Source organism: Chiroxiphia lanceolata, chromosome 10 (assembly GCF_009829145.1).
Source record: "Chiroxiphia lanceolata isolate bChiLan1 chromosome 10, bChiLan1.pri, whole genome shotgun sequence".
NCBI lineage: Eukaryota > Metazoa > Chordata > Aves > Passeriformes > Pipridae > Chiroxiphia > Chiroxiphia lanceolata.
The window spans coordinates 23,641,788-23,669,545 of NC_045646.1; the positions used below are offsets into that span (position 1 = coordinate 23,641,788).

General features: G+C 57.1%; 1 protein-coding gene across 3 annotated transcripts; it reads left to right on the forward strand.

The window, feature by feature from the left end:
• Window positions 1-3,230: 3,230 nt before the first annotated feature.
• On the forward strand, window positions 3,231-27,221 carry LOC116791823 (diacylglycerol kinase gamma-like). 3 transcript variants are annotated; one of them, XM_032698196.1, is made up of 25 exons: window positions 3,231-3,331; window positions 8,426-8,693; window positions 10,879-10,955; window positions 12,070-12,235; window positions 12,976-13,215; window positions 14,029-14,199; window positions 14,520-14,569; window positions 15,163-15,237; window positions 15,337-15,456; window positions 16,358-16,475; window positions 16,768-16,856; window positions 17,258-17,374; window positions 17,499-17,597; window positions 17,790-17,903; window positions 17,991-18,064; window positions 18,185-18,259; window positions 18,348-18,433; window positions 18,640-18,729; window positions 19,160-19,320; window positions 20,253-20,317; window positions 21,240-21,330; window positions 23,965-24,166; window positions 25,364-25,484; window positions 25,574-25,634; window positions 26,188-27,221. In XM_032698196.1, exons 2-25 carry the CDS (start codon window positions 8,627-8,629, stop codon window positions 26,284-26,286), a joined length of 2,628 nt encoding a protein of 875 aa, XP_032554087.1. In that variant the 5' UTR covers window positions 3,231-3,331; window positions 8,426-8,626; the 3' UTR covers window positions 26,287-27,221. The 3 variants fall into 3 exon arrangements, with proteins under 3 accessions (XP_032554087.1, XP_032554088.1, XP_032554089.1); XM_032698197.1 differs by lacking the exon at window positions 3,231-3,331 and adding an exon at window positions 6,766-6,827; XM_032698198.1 differs by lacking the exons at window positions 3,231-3,331; window positions 8,426-8,693 and having other exon boundaries at window positions 10,883-10,939; window positions 26,188-26,286.
• Window positions 27,222-27,758: the final 537 nt, after the last annotated feature.

Genomic DNA, 27,758 nt, shown 5'->3' on the forward strand with positions numbered 1-27,758 from the left:
CAACAGCAAATTAACCAGAGTTAAAGCAAGAAGAGAGCTGATAAAAATCCCCCAAACCTGCCCAGCTGATGAAAAGGCATTTTAACCTCTCCTTTGCTTGTCAAACCCAGAAGGGTATCTTTCTCCCTCAGATATGCCCAAAATAAGGCGGGATCATTGCCCACCCTTTGCAGAGCATCCATCTCCGTGGGAGCCCAGGTGCCCAGGGTGGGCAAGGAAGGGGCTTCAGCCCCCTCTTTGCTGATCCCCTCAGGGCTTGAGCTCTGTCAGGGAGAACCAGTGATAAAGAAGAAATCCCTGAGCATCAGAACAAGGAATCATAAGACTCAGGTTTAAGAAGAACAATTTTGTTCCAGGCAAAATGTGATGGCTTTTTTGGATAGGGATAGAAAACGGGGCTGCAGCTCTAATTAATCCATCACTTGCGTTAATCAGGAGAGCGAGACTTGGCCAGCCCTGGCCTTGAGGTGCAGGGCTTGGCAGGGGCACTGCCGAGGGGCACCAGCAGGCACAGCTGCAGCATCTCTGGTGGGTGGTGGGTCATGGCAGGGAGCCATCGGCACAGCAAGGAGAGCATTGGGAACTGACAGGGAGCAGGAGGGCATTACAAATTCCCAGGGTAGCATGCCCACGCTGGCACCTTGTGCTTCCCACCTCTCCAAACTGGGCTTTTAGCCCTGCGTGTGCGGAGGCAGTGCTCAGATGCTTCAAAGATGCTGCCAGCACCCCTGGACCGTGGTCATTGCCACCCCAGCAAAGGGGTTCTCCTTCTCCCTCAGGTACAGAGCACTGTGGGTTGCATGGTCAGGGCTTCCAGGCTTGGAAATCAGTGTTAAGGCATCCATAAGTTGTTCTCATCCTCCCAAATCTGACCCCAGTGTTCCACTAGAGACCTCAGAGTCCCACTAAGGGAATCAATCTGCGGGGCGAATCCACTGCTGCAGCCCTTTGAGGGAGTGGGAATGTGTGCCTAATCTGCACATAATGCAGATCTGCAAGAGAGAGACATTATTACCAGGGCTTGTGTCTAACCATAATAATGTGGTCTTTCTACCATTTTAATTTACTAATTAATCCCTGGAAGGGATACCTACTTGGATGCAGGAGAAGAATGAAACTCTCTTGTCTGGGACTGCTGGGAATTTCACCAGTAGTCCAGACAGAGCATTAGCAAAGTCAAGGCAGAGCAGGGGGGTCTAGCATCTCTCTGGGCCAGCAGTTTCTCGTCATCGAATTGGCCACCCTGCCTGGAAAAAGTATTCATGTCCCACTCCTGCAGGGCCATTCCAAAGGCTGGAAAACCTGTGGAAGCTCCCAGCCATCTGGAAAGCCCTGGGAGACTCCTGCTGACTGGAAAGCATTGCTGAAGGTGTGCATCCCGAGTGTGTCACTCCCACACAAGCTGGGATCAGCCCTGATCTGGGAAAGGTGTCATCTGGTGTGAGATTTCTTTTGGGAAAAGGGCTCTGTGTCTGCCAGCTGAGCCCTTGCAGGAGGGATTTCACCAGTTCTGGCCAGATGTCTGCCTGCCCAGACCAGAGATAACGTGCCCTGGCACCCTGTGTGCAGGCAGTAGTGGATGTCCAGCCACGAGACTTCTTCATTGTCCTCCTCCTCCTCCTCCTCCTCCTCCTCCTCCTCCTCTCACCTACATGTTTGGCCAACTGTTGCCTCCCTGCAATAGCTGATAATAAATGATAAAACTCATTTATTATTAATTTCCCTCCATGCACCCGCATAGCAGCAGGGCTTTCGCCACATCCCACCAGCTCTGCACTGTGCCTTCCAGCCCTGCTGCTCCCCATCCCCATGCCAGTCTCCAACACAACCCCCATCCCCGGGGTGGAGGAGAAGTGCCCCAGAGCCATCAGACAGGACGAGGACAAGGCTGGGACGCTCATCTCAGGAGAGAGGAGGGGTCACCCATTTTGGATCAGTCTTGACACAGGTTACAGCTCCTGAGGGAGACGGTTGGCACAGACGGGAGTGGAAAACTCAGGGTCCTCTTCCCACTGCTCCGGAACGTGGACTCCTCTGTGCCTTGGCACAGCCCACCACCAGAGACTAGTTAGTTCTTTGAAGGCACGCTTCTCTTTCCTGGACACAGATGACAAGTGCCACCATCAGAAGTTAATGATTGGCCTCAGCCTTAGAGATCTTCTCCCACTGAAATGATTCCATGATTCTATCTCCTCTAAAAGTTGTATGGCTCTGGGGACACCATCATCCTCAGCACCCCAGCCAGGAGCCCTGACCCATCTCTCTGGAGTCCCAGCCAGAAAGGAGGGAGGGAAAATGGGGCTGGAACTGGAGATCCCCAGTGTAGAGCAGGAACGTCATCTGGGACTGGCACGCAGCATGCAGTTATACATGTGGATCCTGCTCCTGTTTCTCTCGAGAAAGTTCAGTCCCAGATGTCATTCCCCTTCTCCTGCTTTTTTTGAAGCTGGAGAACTACGTACATGGATGGCGTCTCTAATTAATATAAATATAGTGAAACATAAATAATAGACATGCCTGAAATAGTGTCACTCCCGAGCAGGCAGGCAGACGCGTCATGGAAAGAAAATAAAAATGCTTTTTATCTGTTTTGACATTTCTTGTTTGTTTGTTTTCGCTGGTTTGTTCCCTTCCTGAGGAAAGAGCAACCTTTGCCATGAGTGAAACTGCTTGAAAATGAGAAACCGAGGTGCAGGGGGAGGGAAGGCCCAGGGAAGAGAGCGGGATGGGGACTAGGATGGGGATGTGGACAGGGACGGGAATGAGGATGGGGATCGGGATGGGGATGGACATGGGGACAGGGACGAAGATGGGAATGGAGATATAGATGGGGATAGGGATGGAGACAGGCACGGGGACAGGGACAGTAATGGAGGCGGGAATGGGGACAGGGATGGATAACGTCGGGGCAGAGTGCGGGGTCAGTGGGAAGTGGGGAAAGCCTTGCCTCTGTGGGGAAAGGGGAATTTATAATAAAGCAGTTTTATCCTGCTGTCCCCGCAGCCGGCCGCTCCCGCCACGGCGCTCCCCGGCGCTGCCCCGGGCCCGGGCAGGGGCGGGGGCGCGGTCGGGGCCGCCGGGCTCTTCCCTCCAACTCCTCCTCCTCCTCCTCCTCCTCCTCCCGCCCCGGCCGCCCGCCGGTGCCGGCGGAGGCGGGCGGAGCGGAGCGGCGGGGCGGGCCGGGCCCGTTCGCATCCCCCCATCCCCGCCCCGCCGCGGGAGCGCGGAGCCGCCGGGCTGCCCAGCGCTCCCGGGCACCGCCAGCCCCGCAGCCGCCGCCGCCGGAGCGCCCCGGCCGGTCCCGCCGATGGCACCGCGCTGCCGCCGCCAAGTAAGGGGACAGCGGCGGGGGGACGCGGGGCTGGGCGGGGGGAGGCCGGGGACCCCTGTGGGCTCACACCCCTTTCAGTCTTGGGGAAACCCCCCGATCCACGCGGGACCCCACGCGGGACCGGCTCGGCAGCACACGTCGGCTCCCGTCCGCTGCCCTCGGAGTCTGCGACCCTCCTCGGGCTGGTCGTGACCCCTTCCCGAGCGGTTTGGGGAGCGGTACAGGCGTTGAAGGAATGGGGCAGCGCTGGGATTGGAGTGTCGGGTTTCCCGGTGCCCGGGCGTTGGCTCAGCCCCTGGGAAATGCTTCCCAAAGGGTGGAGAAGGAGAGGGCAGCATCTTCTTGTCCCCAGGGTGGGGAGCATGGCAGCCAGCAAGCCCCTAACGCAGCCCAGGGGCTATGCCACCTTCACTGGTGTCTCAGCATGTGTTGGTTCTCAGCCTGGCTATAAAACCACCCATCCTTTGGCTGGGCAGAAGAACAGCCTGATCCAACCATTCCCATGTGTTGCCAGAAAAGCTCGTTAGTGTCTTTCTTGTTAAGTAAAAATTGCTGGGGCCATTGGCTTTGGAGGGCAGAAGGACCGAGAAGGTACTCAGCGTGCCTGGCCTGTGGAAGGAGGCTGGATGGGACTTGTTCTGCAGGTTGTGTTGGGAGATGAAAGGGGAGAAGAATGTATTTCAAAGCTATCAGAATGCAATGTTATGCTACACAAGGTGTGGTTAACCCATGGTACCCATGGCTGCAGGATTTCCACAGGGAGAGAGCCAGAGCTTCCCTCTACCAGGTTTGTAGCATTCCTGAAGCCCTGGGCTTGGTGATGGGGGTGGGATCCCAGGGAGAATCCCGTCCCCTAGGCTGCAGGGCCAGCATTTGCCTCCCTGTCTGGCATGGGAAGGGTCTTTTCCATGAGACAAAGTCTGGTCTGGCTGGGACCTGCAGGGACAGCGGTGAGAGGATGAATCTTGCTCCGAAGGCATCCTAACTCAGATCCAGTCTGCTCTGAACTCAGCCAGCAAAATTATTCTCTAAAAAGGCAACAGTAGTAAGTCAGAAAGTTGTTGGTGTCCCTGGGGTGTGAACCGAGCTGTCCTGGCCCTGGGTGGGGGTGAGCTCCAGGGGTGCTGTGCTGGGTCCCCGCTGACACAGGGTTGAGCCGAGCCCTCCCAGCGCCCAGCTGGGAGTCAGTACATCCACAGCCCAACTCCGGGGCCAGAGGACTGGCCGTGGCCTCCCTCCTCCCTGTGTGGGAGAGCAAGGATGCTCTGGGCACCTCTGCCAGCACCCTTCCTTACCCGTGTGCCATGAAGGTGCTCAGAACTCAAAGCAAAGTTGGTGTGAGGTATCCGGACAGCATGCCTGGCTCTGTGTGGGTGGGTGGTCAAAGGGCCAGGGGAATGTGTAGACAGCAACAGGCTTGGAGAATAGAAAAAGCTGATCCTGAGTGTCCTCTTGGGCTGGCAAAATGCAGAAAATGCCTTCTCCTGTCACTGCAGAAAATAGTTTGAGCGTGACTTGGTTGGGGTTTGCTTGCTGCAGTGGGACAGGAGGGATTTACACTCCACCCACCACCTCAGGGGCCTCTCCCCATCCAACACAAAAATAGGCTGATCTTTCCAAAAGATGGGGCGGGCGGGCTGGAAAATGCCATTCCTGCAGGGACCTGCCGTGCTTTGCCCCAGGAGGAGATGTGTCACTTGACTGTGGCTTTCTGCAGGCCTGGGCAGGGACACAGGCAAGGGCCTGGCGTCGTCCTGCGCTGTGTCCCAGCTGCCATCGGGGAGTCACAGCCTCTGCACGTGCCCCTGTGCCAGTGCTCAGCAGGAGCGTTCCCTCCTTGTGCTGTATCCTGAAGCTCAAGGAGACGATGTTTTTCCTTCCCAAAGGGCATCTGAAGCAGAAATCTCCTGCAGGGCACGTGCTGCAGCCCCATCCACATGCTCCTGTGGAGCTGGTCAGAGGCTGGAGGCTCTGCCAGCACCTGGAAGCTGCCATCCCATTGCCCCTGGTTCTCTGCTCCAGCATGGGCAGAACTAGGTCCCCATCAGTAGATCCAGTCCCGGAGATGCCAGGTGGGTGTCAGTGGAACAGGCCCTCCCAATGCCACGGTGAGCCCCACGGCACTGTGGTGTGATGGAGGAGTTAGGTCCTCCATCCTCAGCAGCACTGGGCAGCCAGCAGCCAGGGGCTGGTGGGGAGGCTTCTGGCAGGGTGTCTGGCTGGAAAAACAGCTCCTCTGCTGTCCCATCGCTGCTTCTGGGAGACTCCCATCCCTGGTCATTGGCGGTGCCCATGGGCAGCCCTTTCTCAGGGTTATGGAGATGTTCCTGGTGGCTTGGTCCTGCTGCTTGTCCGGGCTCCACTCACCAACGGGGACTGGCCCATGTCCAGCTCCCGCCTGGCATTTCCCTTGTTGACGTGTTTCAGGCCCTACATGGCCAGGCCCTGGCTCCCACTGAGCCGCATATCTGCCTGTACCCACCGATGCTCCCTATGGCACCTCCTTCATCACCGGGGCCGGCAGGATGCTCCATGCGGCTTCTCAAGGGCTCCAGCACCACCTAATCCCCTGGGAGGGTTTGGGGGACTCCAGGCTCCCCCCTCTCCATCCTCCCCCAGCCACTTCAGCTGCCCTGAGTGACGCCACGCCGGTGCCGGTGGAGCGGCCGAGCCCACGCGCGCGGCTGGCGGGCACAGAGTGAGGAGGGGGAGAGGGGCCACGTCCCGGTGAGCGCTTTCAGGCAGGGTAATCCGGTGTTATTTGTAACACTAGTAGGGAGCTATTTTTAGCGAGAGGCAAATTTGATTTAATAGTACATAATTTGCCGCTGACAATTCAGAGGGCAGCCAAACGAGGAGCAGCTGGATTCCTAAGGAGGCTTTTTCCTGCCCTTCCTGAAACCCAAGGCTGACTTGCCAGAAGTGGCATTTGTTATTCCAGCTTTTGCTGGGGGAAAGCCCCTTGGGATAGCCCAATTAGCTCCGCTTGGTGCCGCCCCATCGCCCATCGTTAAAAGAAGGAAGGGATATTTTTGCTGCCGTCTGTTGTGGGAAGGCTCAGTGCTCCCAAACTCCTTCAGGCAGCTGGAGCCAGCCATGTCCCCCCCGCTTTGCCTTTCCTTCTAACTAGCTCTGTGCTCTCAGCCTCTCCTTGGATAAATTTAGAATGAAAAATAGGTTCTGATCAAACCAAACAGCTCATTTGCCAGGAAACATGAAGTCTGTGTGCACTTTTGGGGGTTTCTTATGGATTGAGTTCTTCTGGGCCAGCCCTTAGAGATACTTTGGGACAAACTGATCATCCAGGAAAGGAGCAAACACCATGTTCTCGCTTGTGCTTTCCCCAAGATGAAGATTCCCACAAAACTGATGGCAGTGTGGAAAGACATGGGGTAGTTCTTTCCTAGCCCTACCACCATTGCATCCAGCCTGTCCCCAGTTGGTGGCATGGGGACAAAGAGCTGCCAGGATGAGCTGGGATAGCCGTAGGCTGGAGGTGAGTTGCCATGAGGCCACAGAGTCCCGATGAGGGTGTGAAGGTGACATTTCCTCCAGGATTATGTGTTGTCTCCCCACAGGTGCCTCAGGGCAGAGCAGTGAGGGCACTCTTCCCTATCCTGGGACAGCCATCCCCCCACCACCCTGGGCAGAAGCAGCATTTTATAGGGTCCCCAAGCTCCACAGCCCTCCAGGCAGCCTTAGAAGGAGCCAAGAAGCCCCAGGCCATGGAGGGGTGGAAAAAAGCTCCAGCAGCTGTGTCCTCCCAGGAGGAAAGGACTGAGCAGGGCTAAGCATTGTCATGATGTTTAACTCCAGCAAATGTACACCCAGGGTTTGGTGGGCTCCTCTCCAGATGTGCAGTCACTCCCTGCAGCTGGAAAACCCCTTGGCAGCCATCCAGATGGGTGCTCAGCCCTGTGCTGCTCGCTCAGGGGTCACCATCCTCCCCACAGCCCCGAGGAGGATTTGCTCCCTCCTCTGCCAACACCAGGCTTTGTCCCTGGACCACATCTTGCCTGGAGCACTTGTAGCAGCTGAATATAAAGCCAAAATAGCATTAGTAAAGAAATACTGGGGAAAGCCCTAAGAATGAGGGGTTAAGTGACTGCTGCTGGTGCATCCCATATGTGAATGTCCCTAGGGACACCAGCTGGGATTGGTGTGGCATGTGAGACCCGACAACTCCCACAAATGACTCACACACTTTAATCAAATACCTTTTTCTGTGAATGAAGACTTGCAGTCAGCTGGGGGGTGGGTGCTCCTTGAGCATCACCCCAAGTCCTGTGACCCCTTTCTCAGCTCATCCTTGCTCTGCTTTCTCCAGTCCATCTGGAGAGAGCTCAGGCTGGTGGAAACTGGGAGCCAACATTTGGCAGGGAAACAACCCTAAAATGAAGACCGAATTCCTTGGAGAACAACCACCTCCTCGAAATGTTGCCCTTTGCCTGGATGACCAATTTGGTTAAATGAAAAAACTAATCAGTTTTGAAGCCTGAAAATGTGTGGGCTGGAGAGGGCCCCTTGGTTGGGGTTTCTCTGTGACACAGATTTTTCCCTAGTGCTCAGTTTTGACTGTAGATTTTAATTTACAATGATTTTCTGACGGTCACCACCAGCTTTAGAGGTGGAGTGAGCTGGGAGTTTCGTCTCTTTTGGATCCCCTGCCTCCAGGTGCTGCATCTTCTCTAATTAATTGTGCCCTTCCTTCTGCTCCTCATGCTGGGTTCCCCTGGAAAATGCTGGGGACTGTCCCCAGGGACACCAAGCACTGGGGATGGTCCCAGAGCGAGGTGCCCTGACCCTTGTGCTCACCCCTCATTCTACCAATCCCCTGCTGCAGCCCACACACTCCCCTCCCTGTTCCTTGGAGCAAGTGTCCCCCACATCTGCAGTGGGGGGCCCTTCCCAGCTGGAAAAGCACCCTGGCACCCCATTTCCCAGCTCACACACCCCCTGCCCCACAGACCCCCCTGCTGAAGGTGACTGTTCCCCGGGGCACTGTGGCAGGGCAGCCAGTGCAGCAGGACCCAGCCCCTGCCTGCTGTGGGCAGGGCACTGCTGACCTCCTCCTCTCTTTCTGCCCCCCTACAGGGAGGAAGGTGCTGACCAGGTGCCCTGAAGCTCTGGGGTTCACTGCCCACGGGCTCAGCAGGATGATACCAGCAGTCCAAGAGCCTCCCACGCTGCTCACAGTGCCAGTGTGACCGAGTGGACAGCGGGTACCTGTGGCACTGAGCCTGGCACGGCAGCGCAGCAGCCGGTGGCCCTCACCACGGGCCCTGCTGCCCAAAGATGAGTGATGGCATGTGGATCTCGCTCAGCCCCACCGAGTTTGCCCAGCTCCAGCAGTACACAGACTGTGAGTACCCTCTGCCCCTCCTGGGACGGGGAGAAGGGGTCGAAAAGTCCTGTTGATCTGTGCCAGACTGGCACCCTACGTTTTCATAGCGTCCTCCTGGAGAACTAGGTAACTCCTTAGATTTTGGATGGGGAGGCTGGGAAGGTCCCTGACCCCCAACACTGGCTGGTGGGGGTCCCTGTGCCTGCATGCCTGGGAGGATTTAGCTGAGCTCTGGGGGCTGGACACGTGAGCACGGCTCAGTCCCTCTGAAGGCGGCGGGCTCCCACGTTCGTTAGCAAAGTGAAATGCCAACCAGGAAAGCAGACTGGCTTTTCCCAAACACACGGAGCTGCTCCACAGCTTGCCTTGGGTTGCCAACCCTCTGGTAATTTTCCTTAGTGCTTTTGAAGAGCAACCTTCTGCAGCTCCTGCCAAGGGATGGAGGTTGGTGGCACTGCCGGAGGGTTCTGGGGCTGGGAGCAGCTGGAGAGGGAGCCTGGGCAAAGCCCAGGGGTCTGAAAACAAGTCCTTGAGGTCCTGCCTGCCAAAGAGCCAAGTGTGCTCTTCACAGCAGTTGATGGAGAAGCAGCACAGCCCAGGGAGGTGCTGAGAGCAGGGCAGGATGGGCAGGAAAGCCCAGCCTGGATGACAGGATGAAGGAAGAAGGGGTGTAAAATCTCAGGAGTGTTGCTTTGCAGGATTGGCACGACCCTGGGGTGAGCAGGCTGGATGGGGGAGGACTGAGAGGCAAAGAGGACCCCAAGCACCCTCTGAGGCTGTCTTTGGGGGCATCCCTTTGACACTGTGTATCAAAGGGATGAGAGTGGGGGCAAGTTCTTCCCAGGCCTCTGCTCCCCAGCCAGAGACCTCAGGCAGGGGCAGGTGGGGATGCAGGCAGAGGTGTGTGTGATTATCCCTCTCTGCATCTCATCCTGCCTCTCTGGAGGATGGGCTTTGCTTTGCTGAATCCCAGGCCCTAAAACACCATCTGTAATGCTGGGCTCAAAACACAGACAGCATCTTCATTTCGTTAATCGAAGCATGGCCAGCAAGGCTGCAGCGTGGGTAGCTGCTTCCTCCCCAGGAGGGTGGCCTGGCACTGGGCTGGAGAGCAGGGCTGGGAGGGTCATCCCAGCCCTGGGGCCAGGAAACCCCTTTTTGAACACCCTAGACATACCAGACAGTTGTGGTCCAGTGCCGAGTTCCATCCCCAGTGGAGGGTGGGGGGGATCAGAGCCAGCACAGCCCCCACTCAGAGAGAGGATTGCACAGTAATTAACAGGGCTAGTGTGTCCAAGAACCTTTTAAATGCACGTGCCCAGACATGTGTGTGAAGGTGAAGGCTGAATGTTCCCTCCCCTTGATCTTTTTTTGTTTCTTCTTTTCCTATTTTTTCTCTGTTTTGGAAGGACCAATGTCCCTCCAGACACTCCAGCCCTGATGACACCCAGCCAGGGAGGGTCATTACTGCTTGTATAGAAGTTAGCACAGAGCAATCCAGAGAGGAAACAGCCACAGACTTCACCAGAGGAGGTTTAGATTGGACATGAGGAAAAAGTTCTTCCCCAAAAAGGGTTGTCAAGCACTGAAACAAGCACCCAGGGCAGTGGTGGAGTCACCGTGCCTGGAGGGATTTAAAAGCCATGTAGATGTGGGATGTAGTTTAGTGGTGAACGCACTGGTGCTGGGCTAATGGTTGGACTCTACAATCTTAGAGGGCTTTTCCAACCTGAATGATTCCATGATTCTATGGATACTGTTCTATTTCTCCCTCCTGGCACCTCCTAAGGATGCCAGTGGGCAGCCCAAGGCACCCTCTGGGATGGCTGGGGCTGCCAAGGGGTGCCAGCGTTCACCCAGAGCCCTGCACTGGGGCAGGGACATTCAGGGATGTGCTCAGCATCACCTCCCGAGCAGCCAGGACTGGGGAGTGGTTTGGGCTTTCCTTGCTTTGCTCTGGGTTTGTGTTCATTTTCATACAGTTAAGAGGAAGCTCTCTATATATGTAAAGCTCCCAAGCCAGCTTTCCATAACTGCCCTACCCTCTGAAGGTGGAAGGGGAAACAGGGCATGGATGGCCCCTTCCAGGCATGGAAGGATTCAGAAATTGTATATCCAGCAGATAAACCCCTCTGCACCATCCTGCTCATGGATGACAAAGGGTGCTCAGGCCATGCTCAGCACGGTGCCTTTGTCTCCCCAGACTCCACTAAGAAGCTCAAGGATGTCCTGGAGGAGTTCCATGGGGATGGCGTCCTCTCGAGGTACAACCCCGAACAGGTATGGCCCTGTCCTGCCAGCATTCCCCTGTGCTGCTGGCAGCTCCTGGCCCCCTGCTAGCTCCCCCAGCCTGGCTCCCACCCCTGAAAGCAGCTGGGAGAAGGCAGGGCTGGCTGGCCGTCCCCCAACTCTCCCCATGGTCGTGCTCCCAGGACTGGACTCCCATGCCATCCCGGGGATCATGCACACCACCCCATCCCAGTGATGTTGCCATGGGTGCTGGCAGCTGGCTGCCTTGCTGAGAGCTTTTGGGGGCATTCCCTTGCCAGGCAGAATGTGGGAGAGATTTACTGTTCCCTGAAAAGCAAATTACTTTGCCGGTGTGGCGACGGGAGGGGTCTGTGCCTTCTCACTCTCCCCCAAAGAAGGCTGGGATTATTTTTTCTGAGTAGTGATTTCAGAGAGACCACTTAGTGTGCCAGCAGGACAGAGCCTTCCACGGGGGCTGTAATCACTAGAATCGAGGCAAAATGAGGAATGTCAATTGGCTGACCATGGTGAAGAAGGGCACAAAGCTACCCCACTATTCCAGGGCACCACAGGACCCTCACTCCAGCTGGGTCCACAAAAGCCATTGGGAAGGCATCATCCCCACACAATGGCAATGCTCAGTGGGGAAGGAGGAGGGGAGGAGACTTCAGGAGGATGACAGTCCCCAGGGGCTGGGGGCAGGCTGGAGGGTCCTGCTGCTCTGCCCTTCCCTGCCACTCCTTCAGCTCCTGCCCTGGCTGCTGAGCCTGATCCCAGCACCACTGGCCTGGCTGAGCCACGCTGGCACTGGACATTTCTGGCCCTGCTGCCTCTGGGTCCCTTTAGGTTATATCCCACACTGGGAATTGGGGAGCCAGCAGCTTTAGGGAGGGCTGTGTAGCTGATGTGCCCGGTGAGGGGGGCTGAGGGCATGGAGCCCCACCCACACTGGCCACTCTGCACCCTCCTGGTATGGCTGGGGCACCTCTCTCCTCCTCCTCTGCACCCTCCTGGTATGGCTGGGGCACCTCTATCCTCCTCCTCTGCACCCTCCTGGTATGGCTGGGGCACCTCTATCCTCCTCCTCTGCACCCTCCTGGTATGGCTGGGGCACCTCTATCCTCCTCCTCGGTCTCCTCCCCAGCCCATCGACTACGAGGGCTTCCGCCTGTTCATGAAGACGTACCTGGAGGCGGATGTGCCTGAGGAGCTCTGCCAACACCTCTTCACCTCCTTCAAGCGTAAGATATGCCAAGCCTCCCCCGAGACCCAGCACCAGAGCCCCGGTGTCTCGCAGCACAGCACCCTCGGTGAGCCCACCCTGCCACCCAGCTGGGCATGCCAGGGCACCATGGCATGGTGGGGTTGCTCCCAAACTGCTCACGGGGATGGAGGTTGGGGAGTGGCACCTGAAGTGGGTGGCATCGGGGCCAGCACACAACCCAGTTCTTCTCCATCTGACGGGTGGGCTCCCAGGGCCCTTTGCTGTTCCAGGGAGGGATTTCCCTAGGATGGGCACCCACAGGGCACCATGGCACTGGTTCCTCCCTTTCCTTTGTGCATTCAGAGCCCAAGTCAGCATCTCCATCCAGAGTGAGGTGGCCTATGCCCCTGTCACAGGTACTGGTGCAGGCAGCCACCCTGCACTCAGCAGCACCCAAGTCTGCCTCCCCCAGCCCTTTCCGTGTGGATTTGTGGCTCATGGAGACATCTACTGAAAGGACTATAAATTGCAAAAGGAAAAGGAGAACCTCCCCAGACACTGGACCCTGACTGATGGTGAAGGACAACATCCTCCCTGTCTGGTCCCAAGAACCGTGGTGGACATCATCCAGGGGTGGAAGCACTGCTGGGAGCCCCTGGGACAGGCAGGAGATTGAGGGGGCCACCCATGGTGGCTCTCAGAAATCCCTGGGGCTGAGATGCTAGGACAGAGAGGCATGGGGCTAGCAGAGAGGACCCAGGGCAAGCACTCAGCACATAGTTCCTGGAGTAAGGGGCGCAGGCACCCTGGTGTCACACTGCCCTGGGCATATATCTTACTTTGCAGGGATCAATGGGAAAATGCTTCGAAGTGCCCTGGGACGACACACTCCTGAGCCCAAGAGCTGCCACAGCAACGTGGCTGAGCTGCAGCCGGTATCCCTCACCCCAGCATCGATCCCCAATGCCTCCCCCAGCTGGTCCAGATCATCCTCCCAGAAGTCCACCACCGGCACCGCTTCTGCTCACAACTCCTCAGGCTCTTCAAGGATCTCCTCCGTATCTCTGCTCAGCCCTCAGTCACCAGGTGAGCTTGGCTGAGACTCCACGTGGGGGGACACAGGCAGTGACAAGCCCTCCGCAGTTTCCGTGCCCTGCCAGTGCAGCTGGTCAGGTCCCTGTCACGGTGACGGTGACCTTCCTTCTTGTCATCTTGACACCTTTGCTTGGCAAACTTAAGCCACTGATCCCATCCCACAGAGCCCCCACCAGTCAATGCCTTAATTACCCGGCAGCAGCTCGTAGGGAGGGGGAAATGGGATGATGAGTCATGGCTGCCCCCTGCCCGGCTCCTGCCAGCCCCCAAGGAGGCAAGCATTGGAAGGGCCCCTTTGCCAGGAGCCACCATCTGCCAAAGGCTGCTGTCAGCATGGGCAGCAGAGAGCGTGGGCTGTCCTGGCACCCCAGCAAACTGCCTCGCTGCCCACTGAGCTTCTCACTCCTTCTGGATGGGTGCTGATCCCCGTCAGGACATGTCCCCATGGGCTCTGACTACTCATCCCACCTGCACCTGCAGTGATTGAGGGATGAGGGTCTGTGCCTCAGGGACTGAATGGCAGTGCCCAGCCCTGCTCCAGCAATGGCACCCAGCCCCGGGCCCCCTTTGTGCTCCCAACCCTACTCCAGCAGTGTCACCCAGCCCCACATCCTCTCTGTGTTCCAGCTCTTCTCCTATGATGGGCCCCAGCCCCACACCCCCTTTGTGTCCCCAGCCCTTCCCCTGTGGTGCCACTCAGCCCCATGACGAATGGGTCCCTGCCCCCAGAGCCTCTGTGGCCCAGCCGGGGATGACTTTTGGCCCAGTGTCATTCCTGCGTGTGGCCTCTCTTCCTGCCCACAGGCACGAGGGGCGTGGAGAAGAGGTTACCCTTCAGCCTGCGGAAGAGCCCCAGCTCCCTGAAAGCCACCCCTGCTCCACCCCCCAGTGCCCTGGCCCAGGTGGTCCACCTGAAGGACATTGTCTGCTACCTGTCACTGCTGGAGAGGGGACGAGCAGAGGACAAGCTGGAGTGTAAGTGGGACCCTGCGGTCATGCCGTGTGGAGGGGGGTCACCTGAGGGGGGTTTGCCCAAGGAAGGGTGCAGAGCTGGATGTTCCTGCCCATTTGGGAAAACCACTCAGCATTCCCCTCTGCTCCTGGGTGCGTTACCCATGCCTGGCAGAGGGGCTTTACTCTGATACCCCGAGCCCCAGGGTCACATCTCACTCCAGCTGAGCTGGCACAGCATTGCTCCCACCTCAGAGCCCCAGAGCAGCATGGAGCTGGGTGCCTGGGGTGCCCCAGGGTGCCCCAGGGCTGGGCTCTATCAGCAGCTTCTCTCCTCCCTCCAGTCATGTTTCGCCTCTACGATACTGATGGAAACGGCCTCCTGGACAGCTCGGTGAGCCTTCCATGAGAGACAAAGCAGGGGCTCCTCGGGGGGCTGGAAGCAGGCAGGGCACTACTGAGGTGCCCCCTCCCAAGGTGAGGTGCTCTGAGCTGGGCAGCAATATGGGAAAGGAGGAGGAAGGCAGCAGCTGGACCGCAGGGCTGGGAGATGCATGCCAGCTCCACTGCATCCAGCAGCAGCAAGAAAAAATCCACCCAACCAGGAATTGTAGCTCTGCATCAGGTCATGGTGTTTCAGAGGAGAAAAAATGCACTGCTCCTTCTCCCTTGGGATGTTTTCTCTTTGTTCTTTGGGTATCGCCCTTGAAACCTGTTGGAAATAAAATCTGGTTTGTCAGAATAGTTTTTCCCAGGGAAAATCCACTGCAGATTTTCTTGCATGTTTTCAGGGCAGAAGACCACTCCCAGCACCCACTGAGGACTGGGGTGTCGCTGCCCCTCCTGTGTGGGTGGGGACTGGGGTGGCCTTGGGCATATGGAAACGTAAACGTGATACATCCCCAGTTTGGGGGCTTGGGGCTGGACACTCTGCTCATGCCTGAAGCCATTCCTAAGCATCGGGCACCCCTGTCTCTCTGTGCTCAGGAGCTGGATCGTATCATCAACCAGATGGTGCACGTGGCTGAGTACCTGGAGTGGGACTCCACTGAGCTGAAGCCCGTGAGTGCTGGGGCTGGGGGCAGCTGGGGCAGATGTGGGGATCCACAGCCAGAGTTGTGACTGGAATCACCGTACCTCTACATTTTTTTCCTCCTCCAGATCTTGAAGGCGATGATGGAGGAGATAGATTATGATCACGATGGGACCGTGACGCTGGAGGAATGGATCCGGGGTGGCATGACCACCATCCCCTTGCTGGTCCTCCTGGGGATGGAGACGGTGAGTGCCCCCACAGGGACCTGCTTTGGCTGCATCCAGCCTGCCTTCAGCAACAGACTACACACTCATACAGCACCACACAGCCCCATGCTGGCCCCCAACCCTTTTGACACCCCCACTCTGCCCCCTTTACCCCTGGATCTTCCCAAGCTCAGTTCTGAGCTGTAGTCACTGCCAGCTGCTATGCCCAAGAAGGCTGGGCTCACTCCTTGCTATTGCAGCATAATCCAGTTAGATGAATAGTTAATCAAAAATTAAGGTGAGCACCTAAAATGGTAACTCCTCTTATGGAGTGAGCTTCAAAGAGCAGAGATGGGGCAGTTGGAACCCCCCTTATTTCTCTGTGGTGTTTTTTCATCCTTTTGGCCTTCATTTCTTTCAGGTACATCCCTGGCCATTGGATAGTAGTTTGCAGGGAAAAATCTGTGGTTTTGCTCATGGTGCCCATGCTTCCCATGGAGAGGTGGGGGTGGGGGACAGGCTTTCTGGCAGGAAAATTCAAGAAAGCAAGGAATTTTAACTGGCTCCTGCAAAGCACTCTTGCCTGGCCCCAGCTGTAAGAGGCTTGTGCTTTTGTCACCCTGTGGTGATGGCCTGGTCCCAGATGTGGAGCCACCATCCTGTCACCCACCAAGATCCTCCCTGTGGCTGGGCTGTGCCGAGGGGCCGTGGGAGCTGGAGCTTGGTGCCAGGAGCTGGACATGCCCAGGGCCTGCATGCTTGGAGAAACACCAGGGAGAAGGGGAGTAGGGGGAGCCCATGATCCTGCTGGGAGCAAACTCCCACAAACATAGTGAGGGGTTTTAGGGGATGAAAAGCCTATAAAAATGGTGGGCTGAGGGCTCTGGGACCCCCAGCAGCAGGGGATTGACCCCTCACCCTCCATTCTACTGCCCTGCAGAATGTGAAGGATGATGGGCAGCATGCCTGGAGGCTGAAGCACTTCAAGAAACCCGCCTACTGCAACTTCTGCCGCACCATGCTGCTGGGGGTCCGCAAGCAGGGCCTCTGCTGCTCCTGTGAGTCCTGGATCCTTGCCAGCATGTTGCACCCCCAGGCTGGCAGCTCCCACTCCATCCAGTGCCCTGGGGAGAGGGGACTGGTCCCTGTTAGTGCTGAGGCCTGTGAGTACTGCAGGGTGAGAGGGGAGGAGACAGTTCCCGTACTGGAGAGCGATGCTCACCATCTCCTTCGTGGCACTTGGGGATATGGTTTAGTGGTAGTGTTGGGGCAACGGTTGGACTCAATGGTCTTAGAAGGGTTTTCCAAACTAAATGATTCTGTGGCTCTATGATTCTTCTCTCTCACCAGTCTGCAAGTATACAGTCCATGAGAGGTGTGTGTCCAAAGAGATTGCCTCCTGCATCAGTACCTACGTTAAATCCAAGAGAAACACAAGCGTGAGTAGACAGCCGGCGCATTTCTGGGTCAGTGGGTCTCCTGGCCCCTTGGTCTCCTGCTCTGATCCCACATGGCTTTTTCCCCTGGGTTTTGCCCCTCTCATCCTGGGCAGCAGCTCATGGACATTCCCAGCATCCAAAACCTTGCAGGATGCACCCTGTCCCCAGTCCCCAGGAACTCACAGGACCTCAGCCCCGAGGTTTGCCATGGTTCCAGGCTGGAGAACAGGTGTCCCTGCTGTGCTGCATGGAACAGCAGGGAGGGAAGTCAGCTGTGTGATGGGTTGGATTGGATCAGTCAGCATCCCTGCAGGATGCTGAAATCGTGGCAGCCACCCTTAGCAGGAGGGAGAAGCCTGTGGGTCCGTCGTGTGCCTGCAGTGTCTCCCTGTGCCCTGCAGGTGATGCAGCACACCTGGATCGAGGGCAATTCCCCCGTCAAGTGCGACAGATGTCACAAGAGCATCAAGTGCTACCAGGGCATCACCGGCCTGCACTGCGTCTGGTGCCAAGTCACCGTGAGTACAGGGGGCTGGGGCACACCCACAGAGCCCCCTGCACGGTCAGCCTGGGGAGGAGAGGCTCACAGGCGGGAGATGGCAGGTGTCCCCTGCTCAACATCCCTTCCTCCTGCCCCTCCAGCTCCACAACAAGTGTGCCTCCCATGTGAAGCCAGAGTGCGATGGGGGCCCACTGCGGGACCACATCTTGTTGCCATCCTACATCTGCCCGGTTGTCCTGGTAAGTGCCCCTCTCATCCTGGTACGTGACCCTGTTGTAGTGGTAAGTGCCTCCCTTGTTCTGGTAAGTGCCCCCTTCCTTGCTGCCGGTGATAGGAACCCATCAGGGCATCACTGAGGCCAGCCTGCCTCCCCCAGGTGCTGGCACTGCCTTCTGGGGCAGTGTGGGCATCCATACCTCTGTTCCCCAAAGGACAGACAGTCCCACTGCCGACGATCAGAGAGCGACTCCCCTGCCAGCACCACCCCCGAGGACACCCAAGGCTTCAAGTTCAACTCCACCACAGTTGATGGGCAAGGGCTGCAGGTAGGTTCCCACACTGGGCTGCAGGTGAGCTCTGCCGCTGAGCCCCGCAGCAGGCAGGAATTCACAGCTCCATTTTCTGCCCTCCAGATCAGCCCCCGGCCCGGGACGCACCCACTCCTGGTGCTTGTGAACCCCAAGAGCGGAGGAAGGCAAGGGGAGCGGTAGGTGGGGTTCTGCCCAGGGAGAGCATCCCGCCTTGGATGGGGGCTGCTGGTCCCCTGTGCATCACTCCTGGTGTGGGACTCACCTCCGCAGCGTTCCTCACACCCTTCTCTTCCCAGAGTCCTTCGGAAGTTTCACTACCTGCTCAACCCACGCCAAGTGTACAACCTGGACCGCGGCGGGCCCGCCCCAGGGTACGGAGTCACTGCAGCTGATCCTCTGCCCTCTCCTGCCAGCCCCTACTCCCCCATGTCACACCTTGTCTCTCCTGGCTTTCTCCAGGCTGAACTTCTTTCGGGACACTCCAGATTTCCGTGTGCTGGCCTGCGGAGGGGACGGCACAGTGGGTTGGATCCTGGACTGCATAGGTGAGCAAGGGACAGCTGTGTTCCTACAGAGCATCATCTGCCTGCATCCTTGGTGATCTGCCACAGATTCACAATATTCCCCGTGTGAAAGTGGGGGGGGGGTCCTGAGAACAGCATCATCCTGGGCTGCCGGCCGAGGAGGGACATGGAGAGGAGCAGGAATAAGCCTTGTCAGCCCCAAACCTCTCTTCCCCCTTGAATTGCAGATAAGGCGAACCTGGTGAAGCACCCACCGGTGGCTGTCCTGCCCCTGGGAACGGGCAATGACCTGGCACGGTGCCTGCGCTGGGGAGGAGGTGAGGCCAGATGAGCACTGCCCAGGGGGTGCCCACACTGCCCAGGGGGTGCCCACACTGCCCAGGGGGTGCCCACACTGCCCAGGGGGTGCCTACACTGCCCAGGGGGACCCTCCAGTGTAGCTGGGTGGGTGCCATCGCAGGGCAGGGAGGACTCCTGGGCTCCTGGGATGTGGTTAGAGCTTCATCTCAGCCTGGTGCCTCCAGGCACCCCCTCCAAAAAGAGCAGCCACTGCTTTCTCAGCCCCCCTGCAGCTGGGTCCTGCCCAACCTTTTCCATCAGAAGAGCCCCACCATTAGCCGAAATCTCTGCCACTGCTGTGAGGATGTGGCATAGCAGCAGCCCCAGGCTCCCCCAGGTGCTTGACACTCAACTGTGACGTGGCTGTGCTCCCCTTCATCCTCCTTCATCCTCCTTCATCCCTTCCAGGCTATGAAGGAGGCAACCTGATGAAGGTCCTGAAAGACATTGAGCACAGCACAGAGGTGATGCTGGACCGCTGGCAGATAGATGTTATTCCCAGTGACAGGGAGGCCAACGGAGATCCTGTCCCATCCACTATCATCAACAACTACTTCTCCATTGGGGTGGTGAGTTCCATGAACCAAGGATGGGTCTTTCCCTCCCTGTTCCTCCTTGCTCACATTCCCAACCTCCCTCCATCTCCTGGCCTTATTTTTCTGGTTTTATTGTCATTTGCAATGGTAACATATGTAAGCAGGCATGGGATTTCTCTTTTCCACTGGGAAAAATGTGAAAGGAGCTTAAACGGGGTTCAAGGGAAGTTTGGGGCCCCAGAGATGAGGACACTTCACCTGCCAAGACAGCACCCATCAGCAAAGTCCTGCTTTGGTGCTCAGACCCACGTTCCCCCATGCTTTCCTGACCCAGGGGAGTCTGGCAGCCCTGTGCTACAGGGGTTTCCCCCAGTGCTGGGGTTCAATCCTGAGAGTGGGAGGGATTTGGGAAAGCCCTTCTCTTCCCAGGGGCTTGCAGCACTATTGTCCTGGGCCGGGGTGCCACCATGGTGTGGGTTACCCACTTGCAGCTCTATGGGATGCTTCTGGGTTCACATCAGCTCTCGCCAGGGGGTGTCACTGCAGGTGGCATTTGGTGACAGCTTCTGAGTTGGACTCAAACACCCCCACCCTGCATAAGGAAAGGGTGTGAGGAGCTTCAGGAGAGCTACCACCCTGCTAGAGGAGCTGCCAAGGTGTGTCCAGTGTCCCTCGAGCCCCACTGCCCCGCTGGTAGCCCTCTCTACCCCCTCAGCATCCCCTCAATGTGATGAGGGAAGGAGGCCAAGTGCACTAATTACATCTCACTTAACAAGCTTTGGGAGGAGCCTGGCTGAGGGTCCCTCCATAGCCTCGGCATGGCCACCACACCATGTCCTTGTGCCACGGGGGCCAGCGATGACCATGAAGAGCTGAGCTCCCGTACCTTGGCGTATGCCCACAGAGCACAGAGCGGGGGTTTCTGTGCTGTGCCACTGATGTCTCTGTGCTCCCACTCCCCACAGGACGCCTCCATCGCCCACCGCTTCCACATCATGCGAGAAAAGCACCCTGAGAAATTCAACAGCAGGTAACAGCTTCCCAGGAGCCCCCCGGAAAGCTGGGTGTGGGGGGACACCCTGATGCTGCCATGCATCATGCCAAAGGGACTTTGTGTTTGGTCAACCTTAGGAGACAGGCAGGGCATGCACAGGGCATGGTGGAGGTCCAGGGCAAGGCTTGGCAGGGGTTTGGGGTGCTCCTTCAAGCCCCGTGTGTTGTGTCAGGCTGCTTGAACTTGGCCACGCACCCAGTTACGTTCATTCATGCTTTATAATTAGCATGGAATTCCAGGACAGGCAGGAGCAGGCCAGGCAGTGAGGGCAGGGCAGTCAGGCAGCAGGTCACAGCTCGCTCCTGCTGTGCTTGGGGCATGTGGAAATGGGGTGATGGCAGCAGGAGCTGTGGCTTGTGATCCCCATCCCCAGGTTCAGAAATACCTGCTAGAAAAATCCTGAATGGACAAAAGTGTCTGGTTCTGCCTTGAAATTCAGTTCCCCTCAGCTTACAGTTCCTCACAGCTTACAGCCCCCCATCAAAGCCTGGCACAACAACTGATGCAGGGGATGAGCCATGGTCAGGGGCTGCCTGACATAGTGCCAGGAGGGTTCTGACGTGTGAGACATCCCCTCCATGGGGTATCCCCTCCCCGGCAGCCTTGTCAAGATATACTGGCCTGTCCCATGCCAAGGGAGCACCCAGCACCTCCATGCACAGGGTGTCTAAGCAAAGTCTGCCTGAGCCACCCCTTGTCCCATCACGCAACTCCCAAGGGTCATGATACTGGCAGTTCCTCTCCAGAACGGCTTGTGTCCCCATCCATAGCTCATGTCCCCATCCATGGCTCATGTCGCCAGCAAACAACTCCAGACAATCTCTGACCGCTCATCTTGCTGCTAACTGGGGCAAGGCACCACTTCCAAGCAGGATGCTGACATGTCTCTGTGCCCCAGGATGAAGAACAAGCTGTGGTACTTCGAATTCGGAACATCGGAGACCTTTGCAGCCACCTGCAAGAAGCTCCACGACTATGTTGAGGTGGAGGTGGGTTTCCTGGGGTGGTCCCTGGCTCCAGCCATGGCACAAAGGCTTTTCGGGAGCTGTTGGCCATAAGTTCCTCAGGCAGGGCTTTTGACTGGAGAGAGGGTGCCACCATGGCTTTGACCCCTCACGGTGGTAGGAGGACACAGTCACTGGCAGGACCCCCCATTCCACCACGTGGCACTTGCTGCAAAGCCAGCCAGCTGCAGGCAGAAGAATAGGCCTGTATTCCCCACTTCCAGCTGTATTCGAGAGCGTGCCTGGAATATTCTCTCTATAAACTTCACACTGCTCCCAGCGCTCGTTGGATGACATGGAAACAGCCTTTAATTAGAGCTGGGAGGAGGGCCCACGGTTGCTAAGAGCGCTGTCACTTCTCCGGAGGCGCAGGGGGGTTCGGCCGTAAACTTCCGTCTCTCCTTATCTCCAGATAAACCACCCTTTTATAACTTAGGATGGAGGGTGAGGGGAGAAAAGCAGTGCTTGCTGCAAGAGATTGGTGGGAATCAGAGCAGGTGGCAGGCACAGGGGTGCTGGCTGTGGGCAGGGAGCGGGCAGAGCCTGGAGAGCTGGCCCTGCAGAGCAATTTTTATGTCTGTTTCTAGACTGGGAGTTTCATCCCTTCACAAAGCCCAAGATGGGTAGCTGCACCCACAGAAGCCAGTAGGAAGGAGCAAGAGCAGCATCAAAACCATCTCACCCCCTTCCCCATCCATGCAGCAGGGTCCCAGGGTAGATAAAGTCTGTGTCCGTGGGGTTCAGTGCTGCTGGAGATGGGCACAAGGTGCCCCCCATTCCTTGCCAGGTGCTCCCCACCGAACATCCCCACCAGCTGAGTCCACTGGCAGGAAAGTGTTAATCCCACAGTATATGAAGTTGAAAGCAGCAGCCTGTCCTCCCTCAGCTCCCAGGCAACTGTCAGCCTTGCAGAGAAATGGCAGTTTTGTTTTGGAAATTGGCACTCATTCCCTCTACGACTCCTGGAAATGAATTTGCTTTTTCCCCCAGCTGCAAATTTCTCCTTCCAGCCTCGCTGCCAGCACGCCGTCAGCTGCCCCTGCTCAAAGGGCCCATTGTAGCTCGTTGGCACGCACACCAGGGAGGACTCCACAGGGAGAATTGCTCCTGCCCGTGGGTGTGTGGGCAGGCGTGGGCAGCTGTGGGCAGGAACAGGCTCCTGCAGCATCCCATCGTCCCGCACCCTGGGCAGCCAACTCACTCCCATCCCACCGTGGCTGGGTCGGTTCCCACTGCCTTGCGGGCAGGGAGGAAAGGTGCCTGCAGTTGGGGGTGATGCTCAGGCTGTGTTGTCTGTCCTACAAGAAATTGGAGCCCTTTCGCTTGGTACCCACTGCTCAAGCGTTGAGGTCTTTTCTCTTCCTACAAATCATAATATCATTAAGATGTATTGAGAATGAAATGATTTACATCTTTTCCAGGCACTGGAGAAATAGTTCTTCCCTCCCAGACTAGAAGATTCCTGCATTTTGCTTTCAGTGCAAGGCTAAAAATAAGATCCCGCAGCATCAGGGCAGGCAGAACAGATCTGACACGCTGAGGTGTTTGCTCGTGTGAGTGTCCAGCTCTGCATACATGGGGCTGGTGTCCTCAGCGTTGGCCAAGAGGGTGGTAAAAATAAGCTCCAAACCTTTGCTAGAGGAAAACAACTGGAGTTAGAGCAACAGCGGGGGCTTATCAGCCCGTTTCATTCCTCTTGGCACAGCAAGTGAGAGCAGAGATGCCTTTGCATCACCAAGAGGCAAGGAAAAAGCTGTGCTGGGATTTGCTGAGGTGCAGAGTGGCAGGCAGAGAGCAGATGCCTCAAGGAAAATAGGAATGCTCTAAAGAAATTCCACTTGGATGGGAAAGCAGCTGCTTCCACCAGAGGTATCTAGGAAGGGGATCTGCGTCTGGGTAGTGTGAGAAGACCTGAAGTTAAGAAATGCATTTCCACGGCTGCTGCCTTCAATCCTGTGGGAAAGCTGCAGGAAATGGATATTTTTCCTTTTACAGGGAATTTTTAGCCAGGGCAGTCCTGCTGTACGACAGCAAAACCTGGGACGCCAGTCCTGTGTGCTGTCTTGTGGTTTTCACTCCAAAACCTGACATTTTTCCCTCTGACACCTTTCCCATAATTTCCTTCCAGCCTCATTCCTAGTTTTCTAGTGTCTCTTGAAAACAAACTGGTTTGAGCTATTTTTTGGGCAGCCAAACTTTCCAGTCCTTTGGAGTCAGTTTGAACAAGGGAAGGTGGGGAATCATGTGCTGGAGCTCCTTGGGTGGAAGTCACTTCAGGGTTGAGGTGATGTTGCCTCCTATTTTGGGTCACAGCACTGAGCCCAGCCAAGGTTTTCTGTGATCTCCCAGGAATCCGCTTTTTAATACTGCCATTTTGGACACACAGTAAAATTTCCATGGAAATAGAGGGGAGAGCAGCACAAGGAGGGTGAGGTGGTGGTAGTCAGCTCTAGGAAAGCAAAGTGTGTGGGGGGGTATTTGCATCTCCAGCCCCAGTCACCCCGGTGGACTATCCAGTGTCACGCTGTGCTCCTGTGGCGGGGAGAGGAGGCTGGGCTCCATGGTGATGGGCACCAGCCCCCCAGCCCCACGTTCTGACACTGCCCACATTCCTGGCAGTGTGACGGGACCCTGCTAGACCTGAGCAACATGTCCCTGGAGGGCATCGCTGTCCTCAACATCCCCAGCATGTACGGAGGCTCCAACCTCTGGGGCGAGACCAAGAAGCAGCGTGGTTACAACCGGCTGGGCAAGAAGGCGCCGGAGAAGGTGCCCGGCACGGTGGTCACCGATGCCAAGGAGCTGAAGTTCTGCGTGCAGGGTGAGCCATGGGCAATAGGGGAGGGTGTGGGGTTAGCACGGGGGCCCTGGGCACCCCCCAGGTCTGGAGCAACAGCACTGGAGGGGTTGTTATTGGCTCACTGTCTTTTGGGGTGTCAGGGTGACCCCACAATGTGGCAAAGGAGGAGCTGGAACAGAGCTGCAGAGCTGGCATCGAGAGCTTTTGTAAGCATCTCTTCTCAGGCTCTGCAACAGTGCTGCCAGCATGGATGTGGGGTTCAGAAACAGCACAGTGCCCACACTGTGTCCTGGCCAGCACCTTGCACTCACTGCTGCAGCCACCAGTTATCCCCATGGGCAGGGGCAGCCCCAAGTGCTGCCAGCATTCCCCAGTGGGTAACAGTGGGCTAGAAGCAGCCAGCAAAATAGCAAAAGTGCCTGGATTTTCCACCCACCACTTCCAACAGCCTGGGTCTGGAGTTGGAAACAGCCCCCTTGTGATGACACTGCCAGAATGATGGTGTCATATCCCAGACCATCAATGGCTCCCCCTTGCTGGGTGAGCCAGTGGGAACAGGCAGCAGGGAGTGGGACAGAGCAAAAGCCAGTCCCAAAGGCACTGTAAGGGACAGCAGGGTCAGTACCCTGGGGACAGCCCCACTTGTGGGTGGGTAGGATGGTATGGGAGGCTCAGAGGGCTTCTCAGGGGTGGAGTGGCAGGGGTGTGTGAAAGGTAACCCTGAAGGATTGAGTTGTGTCAGAGTTGGGTGCCCTTGCTGGTGGCCCAGAAGAGCAGGATGAGCTGGGATAAGGGGCTATGCCCTGGGATTTGAGCAGATTTCTCACAGTGAGGATTCTGCCATGCATGCTGGCTCCTGGGAGGCTGCAGCACCCCTGGGCACCCAGGGAAGGGGTGTCACTATTTCATACAATGCAAACAAACAGTTGAAGGGCTACTGGGGATCTGGGCTGGCACCCTGCAGCCGTATAGGCCCAGGTGCTATTGCAGACCAGGAGAGTTTTTGCTCCAGAGATTTTGGATAGCAGCACTGCAAACATACAGATTGGTGGTCATGGGACACAAAGGACATCAGGACACATCCCCCCAGTGCCACCAGCCCTGCTGCACTTCAGGACAGCCAGCAGCCCTGCTGTGCCGGCCCTGATGTTTCGCACGATGGCAGAAGGTAGGTAGGGGATCCCTGGGGATGGGATCTCAGACCCCTCTCTCTTGCAGACCTCAGTGACCACCTCCTGGAGGTGGTGGGGCTGGAGGGTGCGATGGAGATGGGGCAGATCTACACGGGGCTGAAGAGCGCGGGGAAGAGACTGGCCCAGTGTTCCTCTGTCACTATCAGGTATTTGTCCCTGTCACAGCTGAGCACCCGACCAACAGCAAAACCTGACACCTCTGTCACCCCCTGTTCCCTCTCTTTGTGCTTTGCAGGACGTCCAAGCTGCTGCCCATGCAGGTGGATGGGGAGCCCTGGATGCAGCCGTCCTGCACTGTGAGTCCCCGGGGAGGGAGCAGGAAGCAGGGGTGGGCAGGGGCTGGCAGGATGTTGGGATGGGACAGGAGGGGCTGGCAGGATGGGGCAGGAGGGGCTGGCAGGATGGTGGGATGGGACAGCCTTGCCTCCTGGCGGCAAAGCCTCTGAATTTGAAGGAAGGCTTCTACATATGCTGGCGGGTGGCCACAGAGCCCAACCAGCTGTGACTGTGCCCGTGAAGGCCCTGGACTCATGACAAGCCATCGTGGGAGCTATGGGGACAGGGTCCCCCTCATCCCTTTCTGGGTCAGTGGACACAGGGGCGTCCCTCCCTGGGGGAGCTGCAGTGGCGTCCCCCATCATTCAGCAGGCAGCCTACCCAGAGGATAAATCGTCTCCCCATCCCACCACTGCCTGGATGTGATTCCAGAGCTCTTTGCCCCAGTGCTGGGTGCTGAGCTGCTCCCAGCTTGCTGGGGTCACTCCCCAGGGTCCTGGGGCTGGGGGATGCCCTGGAGGGCTCAGAGCCCAGGACCCCCTTACTGAGCTGGGTTTTGCCACTTCTTTTTAGGTCAAAATTACACATAAAAGCCAGGTGCCAATGCTGCTGGGCCCACCCCAGAAGAGCAGTTTCTTTTTCCTGAGGAGGAGAAGCCGAACTCGGGATTAAACAGTATCCAAGGAGCCATAGCCTGGAGGTTCCCGGCATTCCAGCCACCGCCTGCTGAAGGGGGTCCCTAAATCCCAATTCTGCTGCTGGGACAGAAACTCCCCCTCCAAGCCCAGCAGGGATTATTTATCCTGGGAAGATCTCAGAGGCTCCTTCCCAACCACCTCAAGCATCTTCTCCATCCGGGATGGAAACAGTGGGTGAAGGCAGACTGGCATACAGGGAGCACATTTGCTGGAGCAGCACTAGGACTGGGATTTTTTTTCCCTTTATTTAAATACCCCCCAGCCGAGCTGCGAGTGAACATGTTCCTGAGGCAATGCCAAGCTCCACTTATTTATTTTTCACCCTCCTGAAGGCCATTGGATGTCTTGCTGTACTGGCTCTCTGTCCTCCAACCCTTGCAATGGGAGGATTATTTATTTCCTTAAACTAGAGGAGCCATCTCAGCCACTCACCTCTCTGCTGTGGGGTTTAAGAGAGATGCAAAGAGCCATTGGTGCCAGCCTTGTGAGCCACAAGGCATGGGACAGGCTGGGGACTGACTGTGCACAGGGACAACTGTGGGGTGGATGGGAGGAGACTGTTTTGATGGGGAAATGGCAAAAAAAGGAATTTTAGGGGCAGCTGCCAATCCTGGGAAACCCCTGTGCCCCAGCTCTGGGCTTCATGTTCATATTTATGTATTTATTTAGCAAACTTTGGTGGAACTTTGGGGGGGTCACCTTTTTATGAGCCCAGGTTGGACACAGATACCACCTCCCTTCTCTGCTGGCTGTCCACCATGGCACCTCCTTCCACATGGACTTTCCTCTCTCCTAAAGCCTGCCAGCCAGCACCAGGGGCTGGGGACCCTGGGGAGAGACATACAGCAGCTCTCCTCACTTGGAGGTGTCCTTGCTACTTTTCAACACATCTGCCCATGTGCTTCATCAGGCTGGTGCTTTTCCAGTGCTCTGATGCTCCTGGATGGCTGCAGGGAGCAGGGGAGAGCAGTTGCACCTCGGTTTCTGTGTGGCCCCATCTCCCTGAAACCCACTCCAAACCCAAGGAGTCTCGTGGTTGCTGCTGCCTGCACAGCTGCTGGAGCCCAGCTGGGATGCACGAGCAGGTTTTGCTGATGTCACCCATGGATGGATAGATCATGTGATGCAGCTTCTCCCCAGGATGCACAGGGACCAGAAAATGGATAAATGCATGGAGGCTGTGGGGGTGTGGATGGGCCCCCAGGACTCAGGAGTTGGCAGGACTGGCCCGTAGAAAGGGCTGCTGGTTGCTTCTGCAGGCACCCACTGCCTCCAGCGGTGGCCCTGCATGCGGGGCACACCCAGATCCTGAATCACCCCTGCTCCCAGGCTGCTCCCTTAGGTCTGGTGGAAGCTGCTTTGCTGCTGTGAGCAAGCCAGGAGCAGTGTGTGCCCCACTGATGTCACCTCTGGCAGGAAAACTGATGCTTGTCCCTACTATGCCCC

Coding starts and splice junctions, on each gene's coding strand:
- LOC116791823 (XM_032698196.1), top strand. CDS start 8,627: ATGAGTGATGGCATGTGGATCTCGCTCAGCCCCACCGAGTTTGCCCAG. Junction 10,956..12,069: donor CGAGGTACAACCCCGAACAG/GTATGGCCCTGT, acceptor TCTCCTCCCCAG/CCCATCGACTACGAGGGCTT. Junction 17,598..17,789: donor ACATCTGCCCGGTTGTCCTG/GTAAGTGCCCCT, acceptor TGTTCCCCAAAG/GACAGACAGTCCCACTGCCG.